The sequence below is a fragment of the Camelus dromedarius genome, chromosome 1, assembly GCF_036321535.1.
Source record: "Camelus dromedarius isolate mCamDro1 chromosome 1, mCamDro1.pat, whole genome shotgun sequence".
Lineage (NCBI taxonomy): Eukaryota > Metazoa > Chordata > Mammalia > Artiodactyla > Camelidae > Camelus > Camelus dromedarius.
In genome coordinates, this window is record NC_087436.1 from 50,809,073 (window position 1) to 50,836,380 (window position 27,308).

Consider the following 27,308-nt stretch of genomic DNA (forward strand, 5'->3'; position numbering starts at 1 on the left):
CATTGCGTCTCGCGAGAATTTGTGGGTTTGGGGGCGGGCCCCCATCAGGAAGAGTGCACAAAACTGCCCTTAAGTCATTGCAGCGCTACAGCTCTGATTAGCCAGCCACGAGGTTCTCGCGAGATCCGCCTCCTCAATACCAAGTGAGGAAATTGGGGGACGCTGTCGGGAGGGGCTTGGGGCTCGACCGCGCAGCTGCCGCTTCCTCCCATGGTCTCCTTCCGGTTCTCGATGCTTCTCTGACTCTGAGGGTTTCCGCCGCTCGTCTACCCTTCCCCCAGCCCATGACCCGCCTCCGGCCCCCGCCCTCCCAGTCCAACCTCCGGTCTGTTTAGTAAGAAGGTGCTGTTCCGAAAAGAAGGAAAAGGGGGTTGGCACAGATTCGCTCGGCCCTGGACGTGGGGAGCAAACCGTCCCCCTTCACCCTTAGACTCGTCCTGTGCTCGCGACGGCGGCGTTGGCGGACTGATACGCGGCGGTGAAGAGGCAGGAGGAGGGGGGAGGGGCGGAGCGTGGCAGCTGGCAGTAGTTCCGTCAGAGCGGACATCTTGTGGCTGTGTCGTGCGCGTGAGCCCCGTAGGGCCGGGGAGGCACCAGCTGCCGCGCGGGGAGGAGGCCGAGGCCGCAGCTTGAGGGAGGCCCCGGCCCCTCTGTGAGCGTGGGTGTGGACGGCTAGGGGAAGGGAAGGGAGGCCGGCCCGCTGGCCGGCCGGGTAAGAGGGGAAATACAGGCCCTGGGTGGCTTGAGTGACCAGCCTGTTGGGTGGGGTAGGGTGGGAAGGCTAGAGATGCTGGGGCCTCTCCTGCTTAAAGGGGAGGGGGAATGGGCGCGTCCTCGCGCCTAAGCCGGAGCTTCAGGGGCCGCACGGGCGCGTGGTGGCGGTGGCTAGGCGGGCGCGCGCGGGAGCGCGCTGGAAGGCGGAGTGTACGGTGGCGTCAGGGGCGACTCAGAATAGCTCTAGCTGCGGGGACAGCAGGACACACCGAGCCTCTCTTCTGTTTCTTTCCCCTACCCGGCCGCACCTTCGAGCAAAAACCGAAAGAACCGCGGCGTCAGTCCGGAGTCGCCTGTTTTCCCCTCCCCCCTTGCCTTTCTTTGCCCTAGTGACGCCGGCATAGCGCCGACTAGGCCCTGGCTCCTCCTCTGCTGGGCTCCGGACCCTGCCCCGCACCCACCCCTTTCTCCTACGCCTCTTCCTTTCGAGAGGCCGGGAAGTCAAACTTGTAGCCACCCCTCCGCTCTTCCCGTCACCCTCGCCCCCTCTTCGGGCCGAAGCACGGCATAGAGGCTGTCGGTGGGTTTGCCATCCCACCCACCCGGGCTCGCGACCGTTTTTGAGGGACTTGGCTTCTTCGGGGTCTCTGCGGGGCCTGTGCGAGTGCTGACCTGCTCCGTTTTTGCAAAAGGCGCCTGTGTCTGGCAGAGCCGGTGTGAAACGAAGAGACAATCCTTCCCAGCCGCCAGGATAATCAAGAGTTTTGGCCGGACCTTTGAGCACACACCGAGATAGTGAGGAGCCAGACGAAAAGCACAGACTATGGCGCTGAAACGGATTAATAAGGTAACCCATGGGGCAGAAGGGAATGGGGTCGTGGGAGGAAAGAAGGGCTCGACCCGGAGGATAGCGTTGGAATGGGGGGAGATATAATTATGAAAATATCCTTCCTTGGGTCGCTTCTTTCACTGGGGGACGGGGAACGCGGATATACTTTATGAAGAAATGAGGTTTAAAACTGGGGAACTGAACACTTGTGGCAAGTGAGGTGTTATCTTGAGTATGTTTCAGTGGAATCGGTGTAAATGGGGATGGAGGAGAGTGATCTCAGGCGCCTCGGTTCTGCTTCTGTAAGTTAGTCCGGTTTGGGAGTCAGAATTGGCCGAGAGACGCTCCAGCAGATGTCATGGCGCTTCCTATTTTCCGTGCTTGAGAACTTACTTTAGTTGTAAGATCAAGGCTCTAGGCCTTCTGGAGGAACAAACATAGGAAACTCAGTGGAGATGATCTTAGAAATCTGGCGGATCCGAACTTTGTTAGGGGTCGGGGTAGAAGTCTTGCCAGCTTAAGAATAGTGAATGAGTTTCATCAGAAACTGTTCGTCGACTCTGGGCAGGTTACACAAGAATAAGTGGGGTTGGGATGAGATAGGCTGACACAGTGTTGCCACTTCCTATGTTTTGTAGTTGGGGCTTTTCAGCCGAAGGTATTTATCCGAGGCACAGCGGAAACTGATGTAAAAAGCCTTCTGGAAGCTCCCTTTTTCTTTTGGCTGGAGGGGTGTAGGGGGGATAAGGAGTGCAGTGGCAGCAAGAGAAGGCTAGGTCTACGTATTTTTGCCTCAGTCCAGATAATATTCTCCGGGAAAATTGTTTCGCTATTTAAAACGAGGTTTGTTACTAGACTGTGGATCCAAGTTGAAAAAAAAAATAGGGTTTTTCGAGGCTCCGGGGGTGAACGGAACCTCCACCTCCGGTGGTTTAGTCTCATTTTCTTGCTCTAACTTCTATCCCGCATTTTAAGATGGCGGCTGCTTTAACTGGTTCAGGCTCTTTCCGGCATCTCCTTTCGTAATAATACGAAATAACATTCTTTGTTAAATGTTTTAACTTCTGCATCAAGTTGTACACTGGTCTAAGCCCTCCTGCTCAAGACTTACTCAAATTCTCAGACAGTATTTCCCTTTTCTGTAATTGGTGTGTGTGGTGTGTTTGGTTCTTGCACAATCGAGGAGGGTGGAGTATTTACAGCTAACTTGTAAAAAATGCCATGGAATAAATTCAGCCTTACTAAAACTAAGAGTCAGAAGAGGTTGTGGGTTACAAACTTCGGTTTTGATTACTTTTTGAAAAGAGTTTACATGGAAAGAATGGCAAGGACTTTAGTGAAAATAGACCTGCTGAATTTTACATTTATTTAGTATGTATGACTTTGGAATTTACTTGGCAAAACTAGTATTTTATGAATAATGGTTTAGATCTTCACTCAATGTATTGATGTTGAAATCGTGAATTTTGTTTTAGGTCATCATTACATTGTGGGTTTATGTGAAACACAAACTTAAATCTTTGTATTTTGAGACAATGGAGGAGGAGAGGAGGGGTTTAGAAGTTAAGGGTTAACGTAAAAAGGATTGTTAAATATCTTTCTGTGACCACTTTGAAGGCCAGCAACACACTGAAGAAGCATAGTTATATTTTGCAATGTAGTTAATAGAAAGAACATTCAGTACAAATCAAAACCTTGTGTCTATGGGAAATTCAGGCCACTAAGATGGGAATAATTTCAAATCCATAGCTTTTTATGCATGTGGAACAGAACACTTTATAAAGGAAGGTCTCAATTGATTTTTTTTCTCTTACAGGTGATACCCAGCTGATGTGACACCACTTTAATGATTTAAAAGCTCTAGAGAGGCAATATAATGGTTAAGAGTGTGAACTTTGGAGCAGAAATGCCCTAGTTAGAATTCTCGGACTGGGCAGATTTATCTGTTCCTCTGTAAAATGAATAGTTTGTTACATATGAGTTACAAATAATTGAGTGCTTAATATGTGCCGGCACTATTCTAGACCCTTAAGGATACAGCATTGAGCAAAACAAATTTGGGAGTCTTAAGATTTTTAAGGATTAAATAAGTTTAACAAGTGGCTTGGAACAGGCCCATAGCACACGGCACTCAAATTATTACTGCAACTTTATTATTACTATTTTTAATTTTCAAAAGCTTTTATTAAAGAAGTTTTCTAGTCTAGTACTTTAATTAAAAAAGTTTTCTAGTCTAGTAATATTTTAAAGTCTGTGTAATACAGAAACTTGACATAACATTTTCCAAACTGGAAAAAACTGTGTTTAATGTGGGACATTATTGATTCAACCTATAGAAAAGTTTTGTTGTGCATCTGTTTTGGTTTTCAGCTGTCAAATGTCAGAATTATATGGTGAAACTTAAAAATCCCAGATTCAAACAAGTTTGGCAATTGGAAAACTGAGAGATGCTATTTTAGGCACCTCTTCCTAGAAATATTGAAGTTGCATAGACACTGATGTTAGTATGCTATTTCATGTCATGTACTTGTTTTGAATTTATTCTTTTTTGCAGACCCCCCAAACTCTAGTAAGATTTATCTGTATTCTTCACTGATATTTTACTGAAATGCTTACTGTTGGAATATTTTTTAATCAATAATAAGTAGTTTATGTGATTTAAGCATTTGAATTTGTTTTTTCCCCAAAGCTTATGTTTTCTAAAGCTTATAATTTTTTGTTTGAATATTTCTTAGACCAAGCAGCCTTATCAGATAACACCCCCCCCCCTTTTCTTCTGTATTCTTTATTTGGACAAGCTATAGTCTTACAAGACTATTAAACAGCAAGCATCAAAAATGCGAACTCCCAAGTTGATATTTGGGGGCTGTGGACAATTTTACTACCCTCATTAAACAAAATGACCACAGTACATGTATTTTTGAGAAGTTTAAAGAGAACTTTACAAAATATAACGTGGACCAAGCCTGCAAGAATAGCTCATGATTTGAGAGTTTGCAGTGTGTCAGAACTGTTTGAAACACTTGCATTCACTCATTTAATCTTGTAACAACCCAAGGAAATAGGTAAAAAACATTATTTCCATTCTTGAGAGTAGAAGCCTGAGGCACAGAGAGGTTAAAAACACACCCAAGGTCATATCATGGCAGAGTTGGAAATAGAACTAGGCAGTCAGGCTTCACAGTGTGTGCTGTTAACTGCTACATTGTCATGTCATCTTTTAGTTTTTTGTTATTAAAGTTTCTTTTGCATGTATCCTTCTGGTAATAGCTAGGATTTAGCATGTACCACATACTGAACACTATTTCTAAGCCCTTTAATGGGTGTCAACTCAGTCAGTCTTCACAACAACCATATAAGATGGATGCTCTTACCGTTCCATTTTATGCATGAGGAAACAGGCACAGAGTAAGTTACTTGTCTGAGGTGAGATGGCTAGTAAGGGACTGAGATTCAAATCAGATAGTCTACCTCAAGGGCTCAAGCTCTTAAACTCCTCCATGCTGTACTGCTGTTTTGAACCATTTCAATTCCTAAATTTAATCTTGCTTCCTGAAATTTTCCCACTTCACATTTAAATAATTGGGATCTAACTTTATTCTTAAGTTACAGCTGATTTGAGAGTTTAGTTTTAGCTGACATAGGTTTTGAAAGTAGTGAATTTCTTTTTGGTCAGTGTCTTCAGTGACTAGGGGAACCACTATGTGCTGACTAATCACTTAGGGCATCAGACAAAATATACTTGTTTCCAGTGAGCTTATAGGCCATATATACTATGTCTTGCATATTGTTTCTTTTAACATCCTCAAGGCTTGTATAGCCAGCTAACTTAGTTTGTGGGGCAGTTGTTGACTGAGGGGTGCTGATCATTTAATGACTTCAGTATTTAATTTGGATAAGGATAACTTTGATACTATTTGCTTTCATCATGATCTTCTGCAGTGCTAATTCTAGTTGTTATTCATACAGGTAGAAAGTTGAATATTCTTGCTAGCACTGGGGGAAAAACTTCCTGGATATTTCTATCATGTTGTATATTAACTCATGGATACAGGTGCCCTTTGTGATCCCACATAGTGAATTCTCTACAATTTTCCAAAGAATTTCACAATAATCTCTTATTAAAGAAGACACCAAGTACTGAGATAAAAATGTTTCAGATTAAATTCTCAAGTCCTAAATTAGCTTTTCATTCTGTTTGGTATTGTGTATGTAGGTTTTGACATGGGTTGCATTTCTGTATCTGAATGTTAAACAGTTTTTTAAAGAATATAGGTACATGGGGTCTTACCAGACTTACTGAGTCATTTCTCTGGGAACAGGCATGATTTTGAAATGTCCCCTAGGTGATTCTGAAGCCTTCCTCTGGTTAAGAAGCTCAGACATAAAGGATTATCATTTAATCAATACTTACTGAGATCTTACTGTTTGGCACAATAGCCTAGTCCCCAGGGGATAAAAAATACGGAAGCCTCTTTATACCCATGAGAATCTCTGCTTTGAGTGGAGGAAACAAGCATATAAACAGATAAATAGGTGTTTGTCATACTATATAACTTCACAATTGTAAATCAAGTAAGGGAAGCTTTTATTCATTTATTTTTTTATTGAAGTGTAGTCAGTTACAACGGGTCAATTTCTGGTGTACAGCATAAGGTCCCAGTCAAGGGGAAGCACTTAATTAACTTAAAGGGAATCTATTCATACCATATTTACCCATTGTTATTAAAGATAGGTTTATCTATCCTGCCCTATATTTTGTCGTTACAATGTGGTTTCCCTTTTATCACTGTACTTTAGTTAACTTGCCAAGACAAACTAGTATTAGCAAAATTAAATTTTTATTTAACCGGAAATGTGCTCTTAATCTGGTTTTGCTACCGTAACAGTGATCTTAGTTCAAAATCGTATAGTGTAATTAAGAATGGATACATTTAGTATTTTATTAGTCAGTCTGTGTTGTCAGGTAAGATTTATTCTCAAAATAGTACCTGCAGCTCTCTCATGTGGGGTTGGGAAAAAGTTCAGTGTAGTATTTTATACTTTGCCAAACATCAGATTTTTATCTGCAGCTGTACTTTCAGCATTATCTTGTATCATTCAGAGACTTCCAAACAGCTCTTCATAGTTGAATTCTATTTCATTTTAGGTCTCAGTTGTGATTTACTGCTACTTGATTTCTTGTTCATTTTCAGGATGGAATACACATTAATCCTAGCGTTGTAATTTCATGGCTAATGTATAATTGAATGTTTTCACCCACTGGACTGCTGTTAATTTTTGTTTTTCATATCTATAAAATGCCTTACTTGCTTTCATGGATCAAAGCTTGGAAAGTAAATTTGCCCATTTAGAGATAATGCTTACAAAATAACAGCTTTGAGTAATCTTAAGTGACTTTTTTTTTTATAGTGCTCTTAAGAAAGAAGATTATAGTATTATTCATTCAAGCCATTCTTTATACCTTGTCTGAATGAACAGGCATACTTGTCTCACATAGTTACAACTAAACAGGAAGTTAATATCTTGTCAGTGATGTAATGAGAAATGGTGCAGAGCCACCTCTTAATCCTTAAGATAAAAGGAACTTGGGATTTCTCAGAAGAAATTCCAGACTAAAATGATTTTTAAAAGGACCATTCTTAAGTCTATGTATGAAATTGTTCCGATCCCAAAGTTTTTGCTAAACTTCCTTCTTTTGAAAGGACTTCCGGTACCCATGCGTTTGAGATATTTGTTTCCTTCCTTGCTATTTTTATCTACATATGGTATGTAAAATTTCACAACATTAAAGTTTAAATTTTGTTTACTTAATAGCAAACAATCTTTATAAGAACAGTTAGAGGAGTTAACTGTCTACATGATTGGACAGTTAACATTACATTCTGACCTCTGCTATTGGTCTGAATATGTATCTTTATACTTGCTAGGTTATAAAGACTCTTTGAGGGTGATTTTTGCCTCAAAATTTCTGATAAAGCACTTAGCTCTCCTTGATTCCTACCTCATGCCCTCATCTCTTCCAGCTCCCAAGGTGGTAGTAGCTTGTTACTCAGTATAGGTTTAAGAGGCAAAGGCTGTCTTTATAGTGCTGATTCCCATGGTGATACAAGTAAAAGTTTCGAAAGGAATGGACTCTTGAATAAAATACAACGAATTAATGGAATGAACTTTTAAGTTTCCCTCAAAGTGATGAGAGGAAATACATCTGTCCTTCTATCATTATGACTTTGTGTGATGTTGCAAGATAGATGGCAGAGATTGGGATAACAAATTGTGGAATGTGGTGGTAATTATCGTACTTAAAGATGAAATCTGTGAACTTGGTCTTAACCATAGTAATCATCCAAGTTAAATTTTGGCAAGCACTTGGCAGAACGATGAAACTTGGACAAACTAGACAAGATTATTGAGGGAGTTACACTTCGATAGCAGAATTGATTAAATAGAAACTTTGTTTTCAAAAATACTGACTTCGGTTAAGTTGATCTGATGTATGAGTAGTGGCCATCATTGACAACGTTTAGCAGAATGCTTAAATAATAGTTACTAGAGATCTTAATTAAGTCTTACTAGAGAGTCATCTAATATGGCTGCTCTGTAGTTTCGTTATTCATAAATAGTTCTGGTATTTATAATTTGTAAGCTCTTTGGAGGCAGATACCATTTCTTACACTTATCTGTCATTCCTCCAGGCCTTTAATGTGTTCAATACCTTGGTTTCCTGTTCTTTGTAGTCTGTGGTTAGTCATTTCACTTCATTGAATGAGGAAGATGTAGAGAATAGAGAAGCAAAAAACAAATATTTAGCAGTGTTCTGGCCAGTGTCTTTCAGCCTTTTCATGTTTTACCTCCCAACAGTCAGTTGTCAAAGATACTGTGTCCCGTAATGATCAAAGATCCTCCTCAAAATAAACTGTAAGCTTTCTCTTTTGAGTCCCATGTAAAGAATTGTTTAACTCATTACTATTTAATCATGTACCTCCAGATGAGAACACTCACTGACTTAAGCTTTACCTGTTGGTTGCCTTTTAGAGAAATTTGTTTGACTCCTTTTCCACTGGGTCTATTTAGGCTTTTAAAGGGAAAGGAGAAATACATTTCCCAGTGGGAGAAGGCCTGGATTCTCACACTAGCCAGGTGTGCGGGAGGTTTCAAGAGAAGCAATTCAGAGGAATGGCAAAGAAATGTCTTTAACTTTTTTTAATGGGCAGTACAGTTTTTAGCATTGTACCCTAGTTATGTATCTTTGATCCATCTTAGTGTCCTTTCAAGGTAAGTGGACCCTTTAGCAACTGCTAGTATTTGCCAGCCTCCCCTGCCAGCCAACTATTTTCTTATTTCAGTGGTCTTAAAATTGGCAAAGAACCCACTTGAATAACACTTTTCTCCTTGGTGGGGAGGTATGGTCAACAGAGTACAAAGATTCTATTGGTGCCATAAGTGAACTCTTCTTTCTGATCCTTGTCACTGTTCCTCTTTACTAAGAAACAAAGAACTAACAATTTCAGTTCTTCATATAATTTTATAAATTTTGTCCCTAAAGCCTGTGAAACTTTTAGGCTCTAAAGTCATTTTATGAGGTGAAAACCAAAGATGGTTGTAAGGGTAATAAAATGATCAGTGTTTTAAGATCTTGTTTCATCCTCAGTGACTTAGTTCTTTTTCTTCTCTCACCAGAATTACTGCTATAAATATCCTAATGTAGTTATCTACTCATCTGTCCTTTATAGTACAGATTTCTACAATAAGGAGGGTCTGTGACACCCCATAAATTAAGTAAAATTTTGTGTGGGCTTGTGTGTTTGGGAGATAGAGAGTCAGTATTTAATCAGATTCTTAGAAGTCTTTGTCCTTGTCACAAATGTTAAGAGCCAGTGTTCTGAATGATACTTTTTTTTTTACACCATTTAAAATTTTAGAACCTGTAAAACAATGCTATACAAAAGCTCAATGACTTCCCATTGCCTTGGGACAGTCTTTGACATAATGTTCAAAGCTCTCAAAAAGATACACCCCTGATAAACCTTTCTAGCCACATCTGCTACTCCCTTATGTGTACCCTGTTGTGTCTCTGGTATACCAAACTACAAGCAAGTTTTTTACAACCTGTTTTCTTTTCACACGCCTGGTTTTGAATTAGTTTTTCTACCTAGATTGCCTATCCCTCCATCAAGATCCAGCTTGAATGTCACTGTTAAATGCAGGTGCAAGGTTAGCCATAACCTTTTCAGGGTTCACGAAACATTTGAATGCCTTTATTTTAAGCACATAGGTTGTTGAAACACAATTTCTTTTTGTATGTGTCTGCTTTCTATTAGCTCAGTCTATTGGGGGAAGCATTCATGTTCTATTTTGGTATTTTCAGACCTGGCATACTTGACACCAAAAAGGCAGTCTTCATGTAAATGAATAAATGTTTTGATGGTGAAACGAGCTAATATTACACTTTTTATTTTAGAAATGAATTTAAATTAATCTCTTCTGTGATTGAAAGTTTAACTCTTTACTAGGTAGGACCCATGAGTTCTCCCTGCTTCCTCTAGTTTGATTTTGAGGCTTTGCTTCATTTATATTTCTTACATGTTTTTAGCAAGACTGAAGCAGTACATTGTGTTTTCATGGAATAAAATGTGTATAATTGTTAATGGGGCCCAGGTAGCACTCCACCTAGAGTGAATCTCTCCTCACTCTGTTTTTGCAGCCCCCCCCCCCCCCCGGATTAGAAGAAGACTGGAGTAGTTAACAATCAAAGCAATAACTGTAGGAATTAGAGCAAGCTAAAACCGTGGTAACAGAAATTGCATGTCTGTATGCCAAGTCAATTCTTTATGTCTGCTGCCCAGTGTGGCCTCTTTTTCTTTGGATTCACCAAGCAACTTTAGGGCATATGCCTGCCAGCAGCTCTGGGTCACATCCTTATAGCTCCTAATGAGAAAAGGAAGAAGTGTCCCTTCCAGCTTCAATTTGAAAAATCCTAGGTAGGGATGGATGGACAAACTGATAAGGTCAGGTTCCAGCTTAGGTTACTCTTTGAACTCACTGAAGCTGAAGGAACAAAATTCTATGATTAGCACTATCTGAGTAACTGTTTAATGGTGGCTGACAGTCACCCAACGCTACAGTCGTACCTTTGGAGTAAGAGAAAAGCATTTCCAAGAAAGAAGAAGAAGGTTTGAGTAGACAAACTGCTGCGTTAGGAGAGCATCTGAGATGACTTACGCTTTTTCTCATTTTTTTTTTTCCCTGCTGCGATGTTTTTATATCTAATTTGCTATAGGCATAATGTGAGAATTATTTGGCATCTTAGAGATAAGTGCTGTATGATTTAAAAGGTCTGTTTTGATCCTTAAAAGTACTTGTAGGTCACTTTTTGATGTTGACTTTAAAGTAGATTTGGTTACCTAAGTTAATTGCCCAAATACTAGATCTTTGAGTATTACTTCAGAGGTGTCTTAGTCATGGAGAACTTGGAAACTAAGGCATTTAGAAATATCTGAGTGGAATAAGAGCTTGAAATTACGGGAGTAAAGAGCTGAAATTCAGTGCTAACTAGCTGAAATTATACATTCACTCTAAAGGAGTGAAAATGTCATAGTTACCAGTGCAGGAAAACTGATTAAAATATTTAGATTTTTCATAAAATGTGCAACTTTCAAGTAGAATGTTGATATATTCTAGGTCAACTTTATAGATTACTAAACTTATCATTTATTATGAAGTTGTTTTAACATCACTATTGAGTATTTTGTTAGACTAACCGTCATTAATTTTTAATTTTTTACTTAAAAGTAACTGCTAGATATTTTTCTGCAGGCATTTTTACCAGTTAACATACTTAAAACATTAAGTACATCATTTGGGGTAGATTGGTGTAAGAAGTTCATTTTAGTAATAGTTGAATTCACACGCTTACCAGACATTTTTAGGTAGAATCCCATGAAATTGCAGTTTGTGTAGGCCAAAAATGGTCAAGTATTAGTAATTTCATACAGCTTAACCTAATAACATGATTTTTTTAGAATACCATCCACAAATATTCCTTGAACTGCTGACCTTGTACTATTTAATATATAACATACCATGACCATGTAATTGCTAGAAGAGTATGTTATAGACAGCTAAGTGTAAAAATTCATCTCATAAGCAAAAGATTTAAGTGAGTTATGGCTATAGCATGGAACCTATTTATAAAGTGGTTTTGCATTTATTTGTTAATAAACAAATACGCAAATAGTGCCTATCCAGGAAATCTTGCCTTCAAGATGAGTTGTCTGCTTGCTGAGTACCTAATAACATTATATGCCAGTTAGAGTGCTAGGGTACTTTGTCTCATTCATTCTCTCAAAACTTCTGTAAAAATAGGCATTCCTGTTTTAGAGATGAGGAAACACGCCAGTGAAATTGTGGGTCTAAATTGGATTAAAAATGAGACTCCAAACTAACGATCATATTGAGGGATGTGCATGTTCAAAATCCTTATTTCATGATGCTATATATGAGCTGCATGTGTAATTTTGTGTTTGGGTTCTTAATAGCATTTTTGAAAATTCAGATCTTTATTGTTCTATGGGAAAGAGGGGAGGGTGGTTTGGAACAAGTTAAGTTTTACCTTAAAATAGATTTTTGTGAACCCATATGTTTCTTAAGAGGAATTAGGCTGCGTAAGTTAGCTTCCGGTTTATCTTTTTTTGGTGGGCGAGTTAAGCAACAGAACTTATGTTTTGGAACGTGGGAAAATTCTCTTCATATCAGTTAGACTGTGTTTGATTCTTACCTATAATAAAGTATATACCTTGATGGTGTTAAAGTAGCTTGCCATTGTAATAAAGTGGCTGATCAAGGAATGCAAATAAATGCTTTATGAGAGTTGATCTAGCCTATGAAAGTCACTTGGATAGTTGATTAGTTCAGGTTGCCAGTATAATTCCTCTTTTTTATGAAAAACCTATGATTCAGTTCTGATATATTTGGTATTTTGGAAGTTTTTTTTGTTTTTTGTTTTTAGTTTTTTTTTTTTTTAAGCTGTGCATAGTTTCTTTTAACTAGTTGCTTGACTCAAGAATAAGAGCTTCTGTAATTGCTACTATCAGAATCTCAAAGTGTTTGGAATGAATTTTCTCCCATTCTTAATTTTACATATGAGGGTGTATTTGCATAGGCAAGCATAAAGATCTGATCTGATCTTCCATCATCTTAAGATTGTGAATCCTGGGGTCTCTGGCTGCCTTGATAATCTTATAAGCAGTTGTAGTTTCAGTTTCAGAAGCAAATTGACAAAGTGTATATTAAAGCAGTTCTTTTTTCCCATTTTATTTTTGAAATATAATTGGTATATAATGTAATAAATGTACAACATAATAATTTGATATATGTATAGTTTAAAATGTTTACCCCAAGGACTTCTACATTGATTTTTTTTCTTTAATGTCGTAAATTTAGACTGAACAGTTTGCTGTTTTCTGAAGTGCATTATTTAAAGTGAATATTTGCTCTAGTTGTCTTCCTGCAATGTTATGTAATCCCTGCCTTTTTCTTAGAAAACCATTATTATCTCAAGTGTCTATAAACCTCTATACTATAGGTATTTATATATAGGTATATATAAATAAAGCTGTATCATTTTAAATTTTTAAAAAACTTGCAAAGAAGCAGTGTTATTTTCTAACTAGATTATCCATATGGGTTTTACACAAGTTGTGGAAGGACTAAAATACTTACTTGTTGGAAATACAAGGTCAGATGGAATTGTAGAAAATACATGTTTAGCTAAGAGCAAACTTCTACCTAAAGAGGTAGGTTTTTCTAGAATTTTACTCAGTGTTGAGTAAAAGACAAGACTGAGTTGAGGGGATAAAGAGAACAAACCAAAATGGGTACTCACTTAGCCTCATGATAGATTTTTTTAAGTGGAAAATGAGGTTAGTGGGTGGCAGTGTGGTTAGAAAGAACAGAGTATTTAAGTTGGTAGAAGCAAGGGCCTGTGAGGTGGTCTGAAAGTTCAGCAAATAACGTGAATGTTAAGAACTGCCCTAAGTTCTTATGGTAGGAAAATATTTGATTGTAACTTTCTCATTTTTTAAGAGGACAGTTTTTGTCTTTATTTTGAGGTGGACAGGCGCACTTTGAAGATAGATGTTGAGGGTTTGGTTCCAGACCACCAACATAAAGCGAATATCACAATAAACCAAGTCACTTTTTTCAGGGGAGGAGGGGTTATTCCCAGTGCCTATAAAAGTTATGTTTACTGTAGTCTAAAAGTACCTACCTTAATTTAAAAATACTTGTTTAAAAAAAAAACACAAATCATCTGAACCTTCAGCAGGTTGTAACCTTTTTGCTGGTGGAGGGTTTGAAATATTGTAAGAATAAACAATAAGATTAAAAGGCACAAAGTGAACAAATGCTGTTAGAAAAACAGTGCCCATAGACCTGCTGGATACAGGGTTGCCACAAACCTTCAATTTGTTTGGGGGGAAAAAAACCTCCCCTTCCACCCAAACACAGTGGCCATGAAGCACAATAAAACAAGGTATGCTTATAATAAAAGTTCCTATCAGTGTGTCTTTTAGGAACCCCTAGCCAAGGTTATTGTCTTGGTATGTGTCCATAAAATAAGTATCCCTGTTATCTCCTGGGAACTGGACTAGGGTGACTTACGTTTTCTTTCCTAATAGAAGGTATTGTTAATGTGAACTGTGATATGTTCCTTAAAGAATGGTGTAAAAATAACTGGAAGCAGATGACTCTCCTGCTTGTGTTTTCTATTATGTTTACATGACCCAGCATTTTCTATCTTGGTGTAGGAACTTAGTGATTTGGCCCGTGACCCTCCAGCACAATGTTCTGCAGGTCCAGTTGGGGATGATAGTAAGTAATTTTCGAGTTGATTTTTATGGCTAGTTTCAAAAAAGCTTGTGCATTTTTAGATAACAAGAGTGTTTTCTTTTTCTAGTGTTTCATTGGCAAGCCACAATTATGGGACCTGTAAGTACTGAAAATTAAGTTTTTGCTTTTAATTAAAAATGTAACATTGATCTAGTTAGTAATTTTTAAGTCTTTAGCTTTATTTTATTGCATTGTAATTCTGTTTTGGATATGCCATAGTTGTACTGCTTTTGAAAGAAACAACTAGTCATTTGTTCAATATACTATAAGTGTATGTCCCTGTGTCCAGGTTCTAGTGTATAGCATTTCTATGACCTATCAAATATCCCTTGTAATCTGATTTTCATTCATAGCAGTGTAAAGCATTGTCACAGAGCTTCCTGATTTATAGAGCCCATTAATTTTCTGGCTGTACCATGGTGTTAAACGAATAGAGTAAGATCTTTGAGTAACTGCCAAAAATCTAGCTTAATTGTATTATTTTGATGTTTGATTTGTTTTTAAAAGACCTTTAGTTTCATACAAAATGTGAATATTTTTAGGTAGAAAGTGATATTTTGAATACAGCAAAATTCCTTTTTATCCTGGGTAGATAAGAAACTGTATATGCTGGATAATTGAATAATCAGAATTATGGATACCATCTAAGAATTTCACAGAATTAGATCGCAGTAAAACATCCTGGGGTAAGACTATATCTTGCACAATACTTAACTTCTTTTGACTTGGAAGGCAGTTAAGGGTTTCTGTTTCAAATTGTGTGTGTGTGTATTACTGAATTTTCTGCGCCCCCCCCACCCCCCCCCACCCCCGTATTTTAATCTCAACATAAATGGCAGTAATATATTAGGTGAGATAATGGTCACTAAGTAACTATTTATAATTCTAAAAGAAGAAATGCCCTTGGAAAAAAAAGCCAGTGGATGGGCTGAATCAGTAAGTGGTTTATTCAGGAGTTCTTACGGTAAATCTAATGAGATTTGAGATGTGTCTGGAATTATCCTAATAAAAACTATAGAGTCAGGATTGTTCTCCCATTATCTCGAGGTCTGTTTTTGCTGTTTTAAGTGCTTCCTTTTCTCTGATTTGTTGACAAAAAAGTGATTTTTTTTCTTTAAATACACATGATTTAAGTAACTGTTGGCTTACTCAGTTTGGCCCACCAATGTTTTAAAAGTTGACAGTCTGCCTAAAAACCCTCTGACTAGGCCCTCATTCCACAGTTGGCTTCGGATGGCGTAGCAGCTACCTCCCTATTCAGATGAAGTGTGTGTCTGCTACAGTTGCTGCCAGGTCCACTTAGGCACTTGAATTTCCAGCTTCTAGAATTTTCCCATTATAGATCACCAATTTTCAGAGCAAATAGTTCAGTAAACTGCCTTATATCTGTACCAAATGAAGTTCATCTTTGATTCAAAGAGTGCTTTAAGGTAGTCTCATAAAAATTAGTTGTCAGTACTAATAAAGCACAAAAGAGTTGGTAATCACAACTTCTAATTGGATGGTGTACGTAGTAAAACCAACTGTTAAACCAGTGTGGTGTTTCTCTGCTTGACTTTTGAGACTTTACTTACTTAATTCCTTTCCAAAAGGTAAGGAATACACCAGTAGTAAATTAAAGTGAAGTATAAAAGAAGAATTTATAGTAGTAATTTTCCAGAGAATAGAAGACAGATTGCTTATCCTGACAAATGTTTTAGCTGTTTACTTGATTTGCTTTTATTTTCAGGAAACATTTTTCATTAATTTTATATATATTTTATATTATGGCTCCTCTTTGCTAAACTTTTTTCAGCGCCCTTTCGAATATAAAGGAATAGTAGTTTTCTGCTTAAAACAAATAATTTGATTTTCATAACAACAAAAGCAAAAAATATATTTATGCCATAACTGTATAGTTTTTCCTTAGTAACATTATTCTCTGAAATGTACTTGTTTTCGAAGGAAGTTAATTCTTACTGTTAGGTAACTTCAGGAATGAGTCAAAAATTATAAAAACTCACCCAAAATGCATATTTTATTTGTGTTCTTCATAAATAAAACCTAAATTTATATGCCAGCCTGTAAACAGTTATTTTTACTATGAGGTGTATCAGTGAAACAGTGTTGTTTTGATTTTTGACTGCATCTTTGTGACAAAACATTACAGTTTGATTAGATAATATTTTGTTGGTATGCCTACCCTAAGTGGCATGCAGATGTGACCCAAAACAGTAGGGCTGGTGGCAGCATAACATTCCATAAATTGCAGATTTGCTAGAAGAACAGATGTTAACCAAATGACTTTGGCTTTGGAGTACTTCTTAGGTCAGAGTGATGGCAGTGTCACAGAACTAAAGATTTCTGTTCAAGGAGTGGAGCATCATCTAATTTAGGTTTCAGTAGAGAGTTACTATTGGAATTTGGTGGATTATAGTCAGGAAATGCTCTTGCTCATTGAACAAAAACGTTTGGTTCTTAAAACCTGTGTGCTGGCGTATTCTCTCTGAAGGTAAGATACTTTGGAAGCACAAATACTGATAAAAAACAATCTTTGAAAGAATTGACGGAGCATTGTGCTAGTTATGTGGTTTTTAAACTTTGGCTGGTTTATTTGTACTATGTTAGGGAAATTTCCACAGAGAATTGATGCAGTGAGGAGAAACTAACTTCCTTATCTGTTGTTTCTGATATTCACGTGCTTCTTTAATTGGAAATAGAGCTGGCAGAGAACTGTTGAAATTATTTTGAGAACGACACTAACTTCCACCTAGACTGTGATAGAGCTGTAGAGAAAGTACTGTATCTGTGAATAATGTAACCTTTGGCAGCCTGAGCAGAATCAGCTACAAAAACCATCTGGATTAAAATAATTGGTCCATGAGAATTGTTTTATTGGTCCATAAGGGTTAACTTTTTCAATTTATGTTAAGTGTATTATTTTCCTCCTGCTAAGACTAATGATACATGAAAACTCCTCCTTAACACCTTATTCTTTAAGGAGCTTGATAATGTAGTGTAAGAGGGAAATTAAGTGAATGAGTTAAAATTATGTTGGATAATAGTAACTACAGAACGAGGTATATAAAGAGGGGGAGGGTGCAGCCAGCATTTTGGACTAAAGGGAAGGCTGTTACTTATTTTTTTAAAGACACTTAAGCTTAAGGTGGACCTAACTAGGGTCCTGCAGATAAGAATATTCCAGGTAAGGGAAAGTAATAGTAGTAGAAAAGGGAGATGTGAAATATACTTACTTTATATTCAGTAAAGGGTATTTCTGGAGAAGAGGTGAAAAACGAGACTAACTCAATTGGTGGGAACCAGATCATAAAGCACAGGAGTTTGAACTTTATCTTGAAAGCTGTGCTAGATTTCAAGATGGAGAGTAACTTGTATCTTGAAAAGATCACTTTAGCATTATGGTGAGACATAAATTGGAGGGAAAAGCCCAAGAAGGCAAGAATACCAGTAGTAAGCCATTGCCATGAAATAGACAAAAGATAGTAAGATCTTGAACTAATAAGGCAGTGGGCATAAAGGAGAGGAATCTGCTTCAGGAGACTTGAAGGATCCTTGAGATTTGATAACTACTTGTGAGGAGATGGGAATCAGTGATAAATCCTGATTTGTGGCTTTCCTATTTACTATTTACTACTATTTAGACACATGAGACATCCAAGTAGAAATATTCAATAGCTATTTGAATATAAAGTTCTGGAGTAAATAATCCTATTTACTACTATTTAGACACATGAGACATCCAAGTAGAAATACTCAATAGCTATTTGAATATAAGTCCTGGAGTAAATAACTGCACCAGAGATAGATTCCTGAATTACCAAAGTAAGTGTGAGACAGGAGATAGAAGCAGAAGATGGATCTGTAGGAATACCAATATATTATGGTTGCCTTAGGGAAAGAGTACAGACACTAGAGAGGAGCAGTACAGACACCCTGATTGGAGCAAAACCAGGGTAGGTTTCTAAAGAAGAGATCCAATATGTACTTCATATTTCTAAGATTGGGTCAATTCGCTGATCAGAGTATTCATTTTTGTTCTCCTTGGTGTATTTGCTGTCAATTTATGGTAAGTTCAACATAGAACCTTAGTTTTTTCAGATGGCACAGTTTGGTTACCTCCAGATAGTGTATGGTTTTTACCAGTTTGTCCTCTTTGATTTTAATGTTTATTTGTAACACTGAAATATTTTTATTCTGTAAGGTTTTATGAACAAATGAAATTTGCCTTTGCCTAAATCTTATTAGACTGCCTTTGAGTAGCAGTCAGATAGAGTGCTTGAGTGCTTGATTGTATGAAACTTATGAAAGCTTAAACAACTTTTGAAATTGGGTTTAATTAAAACTTTTAATGTTTAGCATCACCCTTAAATTGTTAACTGTACTGAGTACAAACATATGGCTTCAGTATTGGCCTGTTTTATAAAAGAGTGCTGTTCGAAGCATCTATTTACAGTTAATGTAGCTGTATTATTTAACAAAGATATGTTAATCAAATAAATTTAGATCCAGTTCTGGTGCCTTGCTTTGATTTGTTTTTCTATACTTCTCAGATGCTCTTCTGTAGACAAAGTTTTTTAAATTAAAAATTTGTAGACAGTGAAAAGGAGGGGCTTGGGAGTAGGAACGACTTACTTAATAGCTTTTTAATTTAATTGTTGCATGTTTCTTTGAACTTGGTTATCAGTAAATTGACCTTTCTCCTTTAAACCCCAGGTATAATACCTTGTTTTCTTACCTATAACATTTCATTGCATGTCTCTTTACGAGACTGTAAGCTCATCGACAAAAGAAATTGTTCTGTGTCCCTTGTACTTACTTAGGAAATAGAATGAAGTTAGATTAATTCAACTAATGTTTAATATTTGAGAGAGCTGGGGATTAAATGAGCTATATTAAAGTGCCAGACCTGTAGAGATTATTTTTCTGACGTCCAGAGTGGTCATAGTAAAAAGCCCATATTGGCGCTGTATACATGCTTACTCTAATGAAGAAAAATGGGTGTTGGTAGTAACTCAGTTAATGCAAATTTTCAAACACATCTTCAGGTTGATTTGCATATCTGGAGGCAATCAGTCAATTCCATATAATTTTCTAAACTTTCACCTTAAAATCCTTGACTAGGTCACCATCTTTCATTATTTAATGGTGTTGATAAGGCCTGGGTTTGAATCTTGGTTCTATCTTATACAATTGTATATTTGACTAAATTACTTTAAGTCCCATTTTACTCACTTGGAAAATTAGAACAATGATATCTTTTTCCTAGTATTGGTTAAATTAAATGTAAAGTCCTGGCAAGTTTCTCCCAAATGTTACTTCATACTAACATTGTATAATACTCATTTACTAAGGAGTTCTTCATGCCCATAATGAGCAAAACGGCTAAAGAGAAAAAGTACTGCTGTAACTTGAACTTTTATATTTTCTGTTGAAATGGACAAAACAAACATTCCACAGTTTTCCAAATCTGGTAATCCTATGTATTGATTTGCTGTGGAGAATTCAGTAGTATGCTTTTGAAGAAAAAACTTGTCATGGTTTTAAATGAGAACTTTGAGGAGCCAAAATTGGAACTACATTTTCTTTTAACACCTGTTTTGTTTCTGTTGTATTTCTATTGAAGGGAGTTGTATTACCTATAATAGCTAACTTTTTGATTTGTCAGTGACCAGAATAGCCTGTTGTACAAAACCATTGTGTGTGTGTTGTGTGTGTCTATCATTAGAAGAAATATTACATAAATGTAAAATTTTGTTTTCAAATTATAGTTTAATACATAATACTGTATGTAGACTATATTGCTAAGTATACTTAGTGAGAATCGGGATCCTAGAACCTTGTGTTCTAGATTTTTTTTTTCCTAAAATTCTTTGGTGACTTATGTAAAATAGGATCTAAGTAAATTAGAGTTATTCTATGGTAAATACTGTGTTTTTTCCATTAATATGAACTTTACTGTGGAATAGCTTAGACTCTTCCATGTAAATAGGTAATTTTGTCTTGTATTAGAGAAATGCTTAGAAAATAGAAATGAATCACTTAGCAATAATATTTTAAATAGCAAAGTTAAGCATATTTTTCTTTTTCACAGAATGACAGCCCATATCAAGGCGGTGTATTCTTTTTGACAATTCATTTTCCTACAGACTACCCCTTCAAACCACCTAAGGCAAGTGACCTGTTAATTTAGATTTGTTTTATTACAGAGGGATAGAACATTCTTAGAAATTAGGATTCTGCGTAAGTTAAGGCTAAATTGGCATGAATGTATAGTGATAAGAATAAGTGAGGCTAAATAACAAAATACATATATTGAATTGAGTCACTGACATTGAATGCTGACTCTTAACCTTTAAAAAGACCAGCTAAACCTAGATTTGAACTTCATAAATGGAGATAAGAAGTGCTTTATCCTTAGTATTGCAAGTTTCAAATATACCATGTGGAAGCTTTTTTTTTTTTTTTTTTTTCCTTTTTTGGGCTTATACAGATTTGGATTATTAACCCTGGTGTCTTACATTAGTAGGCTTCCAAATATTCAACTTCAGTATGCATTTTCACATGTTACTGCAAATTATACCATATTTGTGTTGCGTTTAGACAGACTGTAATATATTTTGGGCTTTGAGTTTGCACACAGTAAATTTATCAAAACTTAGTTGCTTAATGCACTGGGGTGACTGGCTTATAGGTATTAAAAGCATATGGGCCTTGATTTTTCAGAGCCGTTAAGGTAAATTTAACCTACATGAATGAGTGTGGATGATAGCATGTATAGAACGTCCGCACTTGACTAAAAATGTCTTCAGTTATGTTGTAGGTGCAATATGACAAGGACTTTAGATGAAATACCTTTGTGATACTCAGATTTATGTTTTATGTACGGTGGAAATGCAAACTCAAACACACGTCTGCAACTTGATACCTTAAATGAACTGGTCTTGGTCTGTACATTTTGGTTTACATTCAGAAGTTCCTTATTTTTTAGTGAATGTTAAGTATGTTTCAAATTGCTATTTAAAGTTAACCTTTAGAACAACACACCATATTATTGATAATGAACTTTTTTTTGCCACAGCGTTGTATTTTCCGTTTTAGTTAAAAAGAGGGAGCCCCTATGGGATCTTGTTTGGAATATAAAAACTAGTTTCTGTAATATTTGGTCCTTTTATGTGTATGAATTACATTGTAGCCATTTTATTTTTTGTAATTGTGGTAATATTTTAAGCCTTGCTAAAGTCTTCTGCCAAAGTTATCCTAGGATGCTTGTTTTTATTTGGGAAAAATACATAAAGTTGTTTTTATTTATTTTAGGTTGCATTTACAACAAGAATTTATCATCCAAATATTAACAGTAATGGCAGCATTTGTCTTGATATTCTAAGATCACAGTGGTCTCCTGCTTTAACTATTTCTAAAGGTAAAACTTTGAAGAGAAAGTCTTGAGCTGCTCTAATTTTCTAATAGTTATAAAAGAGTTTAATTTTTGAGCCTACTTACCTGAGTATTTTTATAATGCCAACTTTTTGATGAAGGTGGGAAAAGGAATAAAAAGTTAACATCATTTTTGCTCTTTTAGCAAATATTGATTAAAGAGATTTTGTAGAGAGAAATTAACATTCAAATTAGAGTGGGGGGCATTATTTGCAAATAACAATAGCAGTTTATTTTAACAGATTTCTGTAGTATTTTACAGTACCAAGCCACTTGCACAGATCACTCACTTGTTGCCTTTTAACTAAAATGTATACCTAAAGTTAATAGAACTTTTAAACTTGAGGTTTCTTACAGGAAGATTCTGGTTTTGCTTTCCTGTGTTTATTTTTTAGATTTAAAAAAACCTTAAAAAAAAAACTTCAGTTATGTGTTACGTGATCATGATGGGTTCCTTGTTCATGTCTAATAAGTCTAAAATTCATAGTGTTGGTAAAGTTCTCTAGATCAGTTCTGCTCCTTTATTTTAATAGGGATCCATTATTGTGACATCCCTAATAGGTTGTCCATTCTCCATGTCGGTATCTTGGAGATGGAGTGTCTCTCCATCTCTTTCTCTTTTGAATGACTCTCGTGGCTTTTATGTCACTTTGACCTCATAAATAAAATCACTTACCACAAAACTACTTAATGGGAAAGGAGTCTGACTTTTTTTTTTTCTTTTTATGAGTTATATAGTCAGTTTACAATATTGTGTCAATTCCCAGTGTAGAGCACAATTTTTCAGTTAAACATGAACATACTTAAATTCAATGTCGCACTCTTTTTCGCTGTGATCTACCACAAGATACAAGATCTTGTATATATTTCCCTGTGCTATACAGTGTAATCTTGTTTGTCTATTCTACATATGCCTGTCAGTATCTACAGATTTCGAACTTGCAGTCTGTCCCTTCCCACCCCCCCCACCCTACCCCCTGGCAACCACAAGTTTGTATTCTATGTCTGTGAGTCTGTTTCTATTTTGTTATGTTCATTTTTTTTAGATTCCACATATGAGCGATCTCATATGGTATTTTTCTTTCTCTTTCTGGCTTACTTCACTTAGAATGGGAGTCTAACTTTAAATTAATTTTCAGTTTTTGATATTGGCTTAGCATTCCTTAGATACACAAAATTAGTTTTTAATGTTGCGAATTATGACAGTGTTTGAGATATTTGAGGATAGCAGCTAACTCCAGGCATTCTTATTTTCTAGCTGAATACTTCCCCAAACTGTTTCTTAAAATAGTTAATAGTGTTTTACAAAGTTTTGTTTTTATGAGTATGATAAATGCAAACTGAAACAGGTTTTTTGTTTTTGTTTTTTATGGCAGGACATCATAAAGCCTTTCATGTGCTTGCATGCATTTGAATCTCCTTCCTTTAAGGGGACTGTGTAGTGTTCCCAATATTTTATTTGATTGGAAACAATTTTGGGGGAGAAAGAAAAACAATTTGGATGAATGGTATTAAGAATGCCATAATACTAGGTTCCAAGTATTTTCTACCATCGTTGGGAATGCACTGTAATACTGAACACTGTTGTAAATGTAGGTTGACTTTTATATCTGCCCCCAACCCCTGCACTTTGGTTTAAAATTGTATTTGCTGTAACAGCACTACATTAATATTGTCTTTCCTTATGGTATTGCTTCTTATCTTCATCCAAGGGTTGTGATACCACTTTAAGCTTTTATATCTTAAACTTGTATAAAACTTTGCAGTGTCTGGCACATAACAGGCATTCAAAATGAATAGATACATGTTCCACGATGACTGGCATCTTTTAAGTTGATGTTTTGATGAACAGGTCGGGATAAGAGCTATAGTTGAAGGCTTACTTAGTAATAGATCTTAGTGTTTAATTTAACCAGTACTTTTGGGGATATGGTATCTATCTTACAAATTCCAGGGAACAAAACATAGTCGGTGAGGCAGCTGGGAGTTTTTGTGAAACTCCCCTGACAGCAGGACAGAGAATTGATTTTTTTTATCATGCTGAACAGCTAAGAATAATATTGCACAGAACATACAATGTTCCCCAGGTACTCTTATTTAAGGACCACCCCCTTTAGAGTACCCAGAAACTTCACTTGCTCAAGTTCTAATTTAAAAGCTAATATAAACTAATATGGCATTATTTGACTATGGCAGAGCTCCTGAATTTGGCAATATTTTTAAAGCTAGTCAGTCAACTTTATGCCAACAAAGCTCCATTTTTAGTATTCCTTATTTACCAGGAGCTTGTCTCCTATGAAGCAAAATGTCTGTAAAGCTTTGTCTTACGGAGATTAAGATATAAACTAATAAACGTCTTTTGAGGACTTAGATTTATAATAATGCTTTTAGATAATTTTATTTATTCAAATTTCTAATGATGGGTAACAGACCTTTTGTTTTCTTCCAGTTCTTTTATCCATTTGTTCACTGCTATGTGATCCAAACCCAGATGACCCCCTAGTGCCAGAGATTGCACGGATCTATAAAACAGACAGAGATAAGTAAGTATGTAGTAATGAAAGAGTATAAAAAGTGGCTTTTCTTAATGAGTTAGGCTTATTCTCTGTTGTAAGTTGTGGCAATGCCAAGAAGACAATGCTTATTTCTGGTAAGATGATAGTTGAAATGTGCAGAAAGCTAGTTACTGAAATGTGATTTTTTTTTTTTTTTAAATACTAGGCTTTGGTTTATGTGACAGTAAATAGCCCCTCTAAAATGTTTCTATTTTTCTAACATGCTCAGTGCTTTGTCACTTTTAAGTTTTGGGGAAGAAAGCTGTTTTTTCTTCACCCAAGTTATGTTTTTTGGAAAAAATACTGGTACTGTTGTAAAAATTTGGTTTAAATTTTTCATGTATGTACCACTTTATATGTACAACTTTATCATTATAACTTTTCGTATGTTATAATTAATGCTAAGTATACTTGTTCAATTAGGTACAATAGGTTAGCAAGAGAGTGGACAGAGAAATACGCTATGTTGTAGGGTAAGAGGAACTGCACTCTACGGTGCGCTTACTTATGGTACTGCCAGCACTTGAGTGCTGCATGCGTTAAGGCACTGTAATAACTAACAAAAGGTAACAGATGTGGCAGTTTTCTGAAAACTGTACATTTAACTGCTTGATCTGTTTAGCGTGAAAGTATACCCAGTAGTCATTATTGCTTGAGAGTATTTTTGCATGGCAAAGCAGTTATATAGCAGTAGTAAGAAGTGGACATTTTAGTATCTTTTTCAAACTACTACAGTATTTAAATTTTAACTTTAAAATTGATATATTTTAAACTTCAATACTATATGGAATGTGGTGACTTAGTTAAAATTTTACCAAGAGATAATTAATTTAAGGGAGAAAAAAACACTTGTAAGCCTAAGCATCTAAACTAAATGTTCATTTACTGACAAGCATGCATTAGTGTCAGCTGTACTTTGTGGGCTCCCTGTATGCTAAGTGAAACCTTTGTTTTAAAGTGCTGGCTTTATGAGAGGTATCCCTTAATGAGGTAACCATGAATTGGTAGAACTTCTATATGTTAAAGTTTAGAAAAGTGATTGAACCATGCTTAGTTTTCAGTTCGAAATGAAGTTAGTTGATATTTTACAGAGTTCAAATTATAAATCAAAACATCTATGTCCTTTGATACTCATTTCTTAAGGTTATCATTACATTTATTGTTTTGGTAAGTAGCTTATGGCATGGTTGTAAATACAGGGAGAAATTGATAGCTTTTATCAATATTAGTGATCTTTCTCAGTAATAATCTTGCTCGAGTGTGAATTACCTGTTGATCTTTTTAAAAGGTGCCCCCAGTTGTACTCCTGGAGTCCTATTCATCGGGTCTTAAGTTGGGCTTGTTAGCGCCAGTCACGTTTTAAAAGTAACACGTGGGTTTGATTAATACATATCCATATCACTCATAGCCACCTCTTAAACTGCTGCTCTTTTATCACCTTCCCAAATGAATTAATCTGCCTGTGCCAAAGTCTCAAAGGCATTTTCTCTTCTGGTAATACCCAGGGTCAAGTAACTTCTCAGAGTCCAGGATTCAGATAAAAATGTTTATTAGTTAATTGGTCTGGCTTTAATGGAAATTTCTGGAGATGTACAGAATGTGTGTGTTCTGATACAGATCCATGATGAGTTATAAAAGTTTTTGAATATTAAAATTTGTTGGAATGGATACTAATCGTAGAGTTTCTAATAGAACATTAGCTTAGTGGTAGGGGAGAAAAAAGGTCTTTTTTTATATATATATATATATATATATTTTTTTTTTTTTTTAGCATCCCCAATCTCAGTGCCATTCTGTTGTGTTTATTAAAACACTACTTTCTGTGTATTAGAACATTGAAGCTTAAGTTTCTCATTTCCTACATTGCTTTGAGTACCAGTGCTTTTTCTTCCTTGTTGGCTTTATTCTAATCACAGCCATTAAAGATGATTCCAAGAGGAGTCTAAAGGTAAAAATTCTTTCCTTCCCTTTATATATTGAGAACTATTTAACTTTTGAAATAATTTCTTTTTTATTTACAGGTACAACAGAATATCTCGGGAATGGACTCAGAAGTATGCCATGTGATGCTACCTTAAAGTCAGAATAACCTGCATTATAGCTGGAATAAACTTTAAATTACTGTTCCTTTTTTGATTTTCTTATCCGGCTGCTCCCCTATCAGACCTCATCTTTTTTAATTTTATTTTTTGTTTACCTCCCTCCATTCATTCACATGCTCATCTGAGAAGACTTAAGTTCTTCCAGCTTTGGACAATAACTGCTTTTAGAAACTGTAAAGTAGTTACAAGAGAACAGTTGCCCAAGATTCAGAATTTTTTAAAAAAATGGAGCATGTGTATTATGTGGCCAATATCTTCACTCTAACTTGGTTATGAGACTAAAACCATTCCTCACTGCTCTAACATGCTGAAGAATCATCTGAGGGGGAGGGAGATGGATGCTCAGTTGTCACATCAAAGGAAGCAGCATTATTCTAGCAGCATCCATTCTTGTTTAAGCCTTCCACTGTTAGAGATTTGAGGTTACATGATATACTTTATGCTCATAACTGATGTGGCTGGAGAATTGGTATTGAATTTATAGCATCAGCAGAACAGAAAATGTGATGTATTTTATGCATGTCAATAAAGGAATGACCTGTTCTTGTTCTACAGAGAATGGAAATTGGAAGTCAAACACCCTTTGTATTCCAAAATAGGGTCTCAAACATTTTGTAATTTTCATTTAAATTGTTAGGAGGCTTGGAGCTATTAGTTAATCTATCTTCCAATACACTGTTTAATATAGCACTGAATAAATGATGCAAGTTGTCAATGGATGAGTGATCAACTAATAGCTCTGCTAGGAATTGATTTATTTTTCTTCAATAAAGTTGCATAAACCAA

At 36.3% G+C, this 27,308-nt stretch overlaps 1 protein-coding gene across 8 annotated transcripts; it reads left to right on the plus strand.

The window, feature by feature from the left end:
• Positions 1-43: 43 nt before the first annotated feature.
• On the plus strand, positions 44-27,308 carry UBE2D3 (ubiquitin conjugating enzyme E2 D3). Of its 8 annotated transcripts, none has more exons than XM_010980643.3 (9): positions 44-143; positions 1,407-1,561; positions 14,350-14,413; positions 14,499-14,530; positions 20,523-20,600; positions 21,746-21,851; positions 24,315-24,408; positions 24,844-24,893; positions 26,442-27,308. In XM_010980643.3, exons 2-8 carry the CDS (start codon positions 1,538-1,540, stop codon positions 24,890-24,892), a joined length of 447 nt encoding a protein of 148 aa, XP_010978945.1. In that variant the 5' UTR covers positions 44-143; positions 1,407-1,537; the 3' UTR covers position 24,893; positions 26,442-27,308. The 8 variants fall into 8 exon arrangements, with proteins under 8 accessions (XP_010978945.1, XP_010978947.1, XP_010978943.1 ...); XM_010980641.3 differs by lacking the exon at positions 44-143 and adding an exon at positions 230-342; XM_010980640.3 differs by lacking the exon at positions 44-143 and adding an exon at positions 338-478.